This window comes from Somniosus microcephalus, chromosome 7 (assembly GCF_052327205.1).
Source record: "Somniosus microcephalus isolate GS21.2 chromosome 7, FLI_Smic_1.0, whole genome shotgun sequence".
Taxonomy (NCBI): Eukaryota; Metazoa; Chordata; class Chondrichthyes; order Squaliformes; family Somniosidae; genus Somniosus; species Somniosus microcephalus.
In genome coordinates, this window is record NC_140993.1 from 214,119,628 (window position 1) to 214,125,627 (window position 6,000).

Sequence of the window (6,000 nt, forward strand, 5' to 3'; positions counted from 1 at the left end):
CTGCCAGCTCTTCCACAATGCCAGGCAGGCTGATGCCAGCAAATCACACCATTGCTCTGGCCAGCAAGACAACCCCCTTGTCAAATATGCGGAGGTTCTTCATCTGGTCCCATCCTCCACTGTTCACCATGTAAGTAGCTACTTCTGTATTGTTTGTCCGAGCTAGCAGGTCCTTTAGTGTCCTCACACAGTTCACACACAGATCTCTACATTTAGGTGTTTCAAATGCAGCTGAGAATTGTCTCTGGTTGAATTTATCACCAGGAGCAAAACTATTGAGCAGAGAAACATGAATGGAAGAGTTGCAATGAATGAGAAGGGCGCTGAATAACTGCGGGAATAATGCAGTCACCGCCTTTACCGACTCGGGCTTAGTGATCATCTGTCGCAGCCCACAGACGGCAGCCAGGGATTCAAGGGTTGAATGCTGTGGCGCATTCTCACTGCCGGGACAGGTTCTGCTCATCCCAAATGGCAACTGCTATTTCAGTGTGGCCAGCAGCTCTCCCATTGTTCTCATGGCACATTTTGAGTCCTCAGCCAGTGATCGCCACATGTCACTGACGTACTTGTCCAAAGGGACAGGGTAGGTGAGGAGACAGGACACAACTGTTGCTGTGTTGTGTGAGGACATTATAGCTACACTGCGCAGAACTGAAAGTTTCACCTGCTCAAAAGGAATTGATTGCAATTCAAGTCTCAGCGCGTCAATTATCTCTGAGACCTGGTCCTCAAGTTCACTGCCTCGTAGTTTAATGGCGGTTTGTATGAGAACAGCGGCTGCATTGGAACAGCTGGGGTGTTGGTCGGACAGTCCTTTGAAGACCATGAAGAGTAAGTTGCCCAGCTGGTCATGGGGCAAACATTTGGAAATGACCTCTGTGATTTGAGAGCATGAGTTAAAGAGGACTGAATTGTCAGGGTTAACCAACTGTTTTCTGACTCTTTTCAGTCCCTCTAACTGCTCTGTTTGCTGAACTAGATTGGTGCCTTCACACGACAAATGAATGGCCAGGATTATGTACAAAGAGTCCAGGGCCATCTGTCGAACAGGAAGCAATGGGGCTGCACAGTGTGGCATCAGTCGCCCAATCAGAGTCCCTGTGTTATTTCCAGGCACCACGTTACTAACATTGAGCTTCCTCCAGTAAAGTTTCAGAAGCTCCAAGGTCATTTCCATGGCTCTCTCTCGTTCATAGTCTTTTGTTGAACTGATCCAGGCTTCTACATGTTTGAAAATAGCCTCAAGTCCTTGAGGAGACAGGTCCTGAAGTAATACTTGCTTCAGCAGATTTTGCAGCGAATCTGTGGTTTGGGTATAAAGTGTGGCCGTCTCCTTTGTATATCATTTGTGTCCTCGTCATTGTTCAGTTCTGGAGGTACCAAGCCAAAAGTACTGATCAGGCAGCTTTGAATCAATTGGCAGGTGTCAGCTTGGATTGATTCACTGTGTAGTTTCACGAGATGCGTGCAGGCATCCATGGCTAACTGTCGAACAGGGCTCTGCAGCAGCTCTGGTGGCTCGGCCTCAATAAGATCCTGCATGTATGTCAGCAGCACCCTGTTTCTAATAAAGTTGATGGGAAGCCTCCAGCAATTTATATAAAGGGATCTGGCTATCTGAGTCACGGTCTGTATTTGGCTGAGCTTGAGTGTGAGATCCCTGGATTCAGCCTTTATCCCCTGTCCACTTGTAATTAAATGACTAAGAGCTGGCAGAGTGTGGCTCTCCATTGTGAACAGCAGTTCGTCAGGTTCGCAGACTGCCATGTTCCCATAGCACAGAACTTTAATCGATTCCTCATCAGCCTTGACCCTAAATCTGTTGGCATTAGCAAACTCCTCCAGGCTACTGAGCGTATCATCAAAATGTGCCATGGCACTGAAACCAATGGCGAGGGCCGCTCCGTCCCTCTCCTGTAAGGCATGGTGTGTGTGCTCAGCTTTACCTCTGACTCCCTGAGCAGTTCGAATCGCTCCCACTCCTTTGGTTCTAGACTTTGGACTTATTTGGGGGTTGTAATGAAATTGCAACAGACACCTGAGTTGGTCAAAAGAACTGAGATGTTTATTTGAGACAGGAAAATATACAATACAATAAATCTTATACTCTAAAAAGGGGGGAACACTCGGAATATGCGAGGGAGAATTACAATAGACCAAAATCCCTTACCCTCCCAACCCCACTATCCTAACTAGGTTGAAAGCCAGAGGACCAGGAAATGCTCACCAAACGATTTTCTTGACAGATTGTAGAGGTTCACGATTTCGGGGTTCTCCTTAGTTGTGGCGGTTGGGGCCTGCCGTACCCCAAACTTGGTGGAAGACTGCACCTGCGTTGGGTCTTCAGTCTTGGTTTGTCCGCTGATGCGGTTAGCTGCGTAGTTGGATTTATCGGGTAAGTACCCAATTTTCTTTGGTTAGGTAAAATTTTTAAGGTCTTTTGTGTCAAATCTTACCCAGGGGTAAGTCAGACTAGCCTGTAGAGTGGAAACAAGTTGTGATTTTCGAATTCTCGGTGGTTGGTTTCTTGTTGGTCGCGGTGGCCCACTATTGCCTGGTTGGTGGTAATATTGGTAGTTGTTGGTTTCTTGAGGCCTTTGGTTGCCGCGATTTCCTTTTCCTTCTGTTTCGTTCTTTTTTCTTCAAGTCTCCGATTCTCCGACTAAGTACGGTGATGATGAAATCTTTTTCTGAACCATACTTTCTCTCCTGTACTGAACTCAACGTGCTCTGAACTGTTTCACTGAACAAGCAGGCTTCAATTATACTGTTTTGAGGCCTGGCTTATCTGACCGCCAAATCTCTGGTTTGGTGGGTTCGTTATTTTTAATGGCCCAGAAATTAGGTTCGGGGGCTTGCCGCGCATGCAAGCCCCCGATGTGCACTTACCCGGCGCGCTGACATTTCAATCCTGGCCCGCATTGCATTTCCTGTCACTGGCACGCTTCAGGTCCTGCCGCTGGCCCGCTTCAGGTCCTGCCGCGCTGTGCGTGCGTGACCAAGCGGCGTACTTAGTGCGATGAGCCGGCTGGGATCACGTGAGCACTGGGCAACCAATGGAAGGTTGCAAATCAAACTCAGGAAAACTCCTGGCCCCAAAACACTACTTAAACTTGACAGAAAATTTAAAAAAAATCACACTACTTAAATAAACTATAAATAACTGTAAAAAACTATTTTAAACAATAATTTTAAATTTTGGAAAAAAATTATTATATAAAAAATCGGGGCTAAAAATAGACTTACCTTACTGTAAAGTCTTCAAAAAAAATGAACCTGTGGAGCAAATTTCTAATTTTACTAAATAGACCACTTACCTGTTAAAAGTTGGTACCTACGGCTGCTTTTTCCACGCGTAAAAATCGGAGTCTTTTCCCCACGGGCAACTCTTCAAAAAAAAGGGAAGTTCAGCGCGCACGCATTACCTGAAACCTCGCACGCGTTCCGCCTCTTAACCCCTTGGGTCAGAGGAGAGGAAATGCCGGTTTTCCCCGCATGCACTGTGCATGCTGAAAACCGGCAATTCCTCCAGGCCCACGCGTGAGTACCCTGTCCGTACTCACGCGTTGGGACAGGAATTACTGGCCCAATATGCTTTAAACTCCTCAATGAGCTTCGGGGATGGGCCATCTATCTTTAATTGGCTTTTAACTGGTTTCGGGATTGCCTTGAAACCAATTGAAAATATGTAAAGCGTTTTGGAAATCTTTCTGATTGGTTTTAAACTGCTGTTTGATTATCTTTTTCCTGCTGGGGCCATGTTTTCTTTTGTTGACTGTTGGCATGTATTGTTTTATTTATGTTCTTGGTGGCTCTGTGAGTTTCGGCAGGAACAGTTTTTATTGTCTTTATGTAGAAAGGTTGGGGTGGCCCAGAACATTCCCAGACGATCCAATACTCAAACTGTCTGTTTCGGGGGCCCATCCCACCTCCCCTTTGTCACAGTTTTCCACAGGCCTGAACATGCCTTTTAAACTAACCAAATCTTCCTGGGGTTTTGATTTTAAGCCCCTTTGGCTCAATATTAATTCAAGCAGTCCAATATCTCTTCTTTTCTTTACTTTGGGGGAATCTGTGTAATTTTGCGAGCCTTACACTCCACACCCTCACTGTGCTGCACACTCAGCAGCATTTGGTGAAGCTCCTCCCTTACATTCCTAGTGCGGGTCTGGTGGAGCACTGACGCAAGAGATTTATATAGAAGCTCTTCTCTTGTGGGGAATAATGGTTGGTGTTGAGTTGTTTTGATATTTCGTCAGCGAGCTGACATGTCCACTCCTCGTCATCAATCGTATTTAAAGCTTGGCATAAGACTGCCTATAATTTATTCTCCCATTCCGATTGGGACAGAGTCTCCTCTGAATTATTCAGTAAATGGTCAACTAATGGGGCCAACTTGTCTTCCCACCACCTCACTGATTCTGAGTAGACATTGAGAATCAGGACTTTCAGTAGACTTAGTGCCGCAGCTCCTCGGCCTCCTCCTGATATGGGCAACAAGACATAGCGAGGAGCCGGGTCAACAGTGAGATTGGCATCTTCATTGTAAGTAAGGGAAAAGCTTTCACTACCGGCTCGCAGTTTCTTTTTCCCAATATGTGCTGAACAACTGCAGATTATTGTTAAAGCCTTGGTGTACTAGGTCATAGTGACAAACTCCAGTAAGGATGGCCAAAGGACATCCTCCATCTTCACTGCAGTTGTGATCAAACACATCACTCTTTCGCACAGTGTGACTAATTCTTCATAAGTTACTGGGTCTGGCTGATGATTGGGTGGTACCAGGGTCCCTGAACCAACGGGTGCAGCACACTGTTGGATGAGGAATTGTACCTTTGCCTTTCCTCCCATGGGCTCAAGGTAACCTTGCTCGACCATGACACATATTACCTGGTCAATGAGCTTCTTCTCCTGATTGCTGCTCTTGTCTAGAAGGTGTGGAGATGCCAGAGTTGGACTGGGGTGGACAAATGTAAGAAGTCACACAACACCAGGTTATAGCCCAACAGTTTTATTTGAAATCACAAGCTTTCGGAGCGCTGCTCCTTCATCAGGTGAAGTGGAGAGATGCATAAAGACACAACTTATATAGTCAGAGAATAATGCCAGATGATTACAGGTAATCTTTCTAACTGCCATTTATCACACCTCGGCAGAGAGATAATCACAGCGATCAAAGGTGTGAATGGTGTCCAAACAGGTTAGTCAGGAAAACACTACATCAAAGAACAATGAGGTGGGGTCACAAGGGGTCAAATGTTGAAGATGCTGGGGTCTGTATGAAAAACAAAAAACAGACAAAAAAACTTTTTTTTTGCTGGAAATCACAGCACGGACAACCTCAGGATGCTCCACTTCTCCAGCTTCCACCCTAATCACGTTAAAGAAGCCATCCCCTATGGACAAGCCCTGCGAATACACAGGATCTGCTCAGACAAGGAGGAACGCGATGGACACCTACAGATGCTGAAAGACGCCCTCGTAAGAACGGGATATGACGCTCGACTCGTCGATCGACAGTTCCGATGGGCCGCAGCAAAAAATCGCATAGACCTCCTCAGAAGACAAACACGGGACACAACCAACAGAGTACCTTTGTCGTCCAGTACTTCCCCGGAGCGGAGAAACTACGCCATGTTGTTCGCAGCCTTCAACATGTCATCGATGACGACGAACACCTCACTAAGGCCATCCCCACGCCTCCACTACTCGCCTTCAAACAGCCGCCTAACCTCAAACAGACCATCGTTCGCAGCAAATTACCCAGCTTTCAGGAGAACAGCGACCACGACACCACACAACCCTGCCACAGCAACCTCTGCAAGACATGCCAGATCATCAACACAGATACCATCATCACACGTGAGGACACCACCCACCAGGTACATGGTACATACTCATGTGACTCGGCCAACGTTGTCTACCTCATACGTTGCAGGAAAGGATGCCCCGGTACATGGTACATCGGTGAGACCATGCAGACACTGCGACAACGGA

At 46.7% G+C, this 6,000-nt stretch overlaps 1 protein-coding gene across 1 annotated transcript; it reads right to left on the reverse strand.

The window, feature by feature from the left end:
* Positions 1 to 481: 481 nt before the first annotated feature.
* LOC147115105 (maestro heat-like repeat-containing protein family member 1) lies at positions 482 to 1,174 on the reverse strand. Its single transcript, XM_085993985.1, has one exon. The coding sequence runs from the start codon at positions 1,172 to 1,174 to the stop codon at positions 482 to 484; it is 693 nt and encodes a 230-aa protein (XP_085850111.1).
* Positions 1,175 to 6,000: the final 4,826 nt, after the last annotated feature.

Bases quoted from the DNA above. Each gene is read 5' to 3' on its own strand.
- LOC147115105 (XM_085993985.1), bottom strand. From the start codon at position 1,174: ATGACCTTGGAGCTTCTGAAACTTTACTGGAGGAAGCTCAATGTTAGT.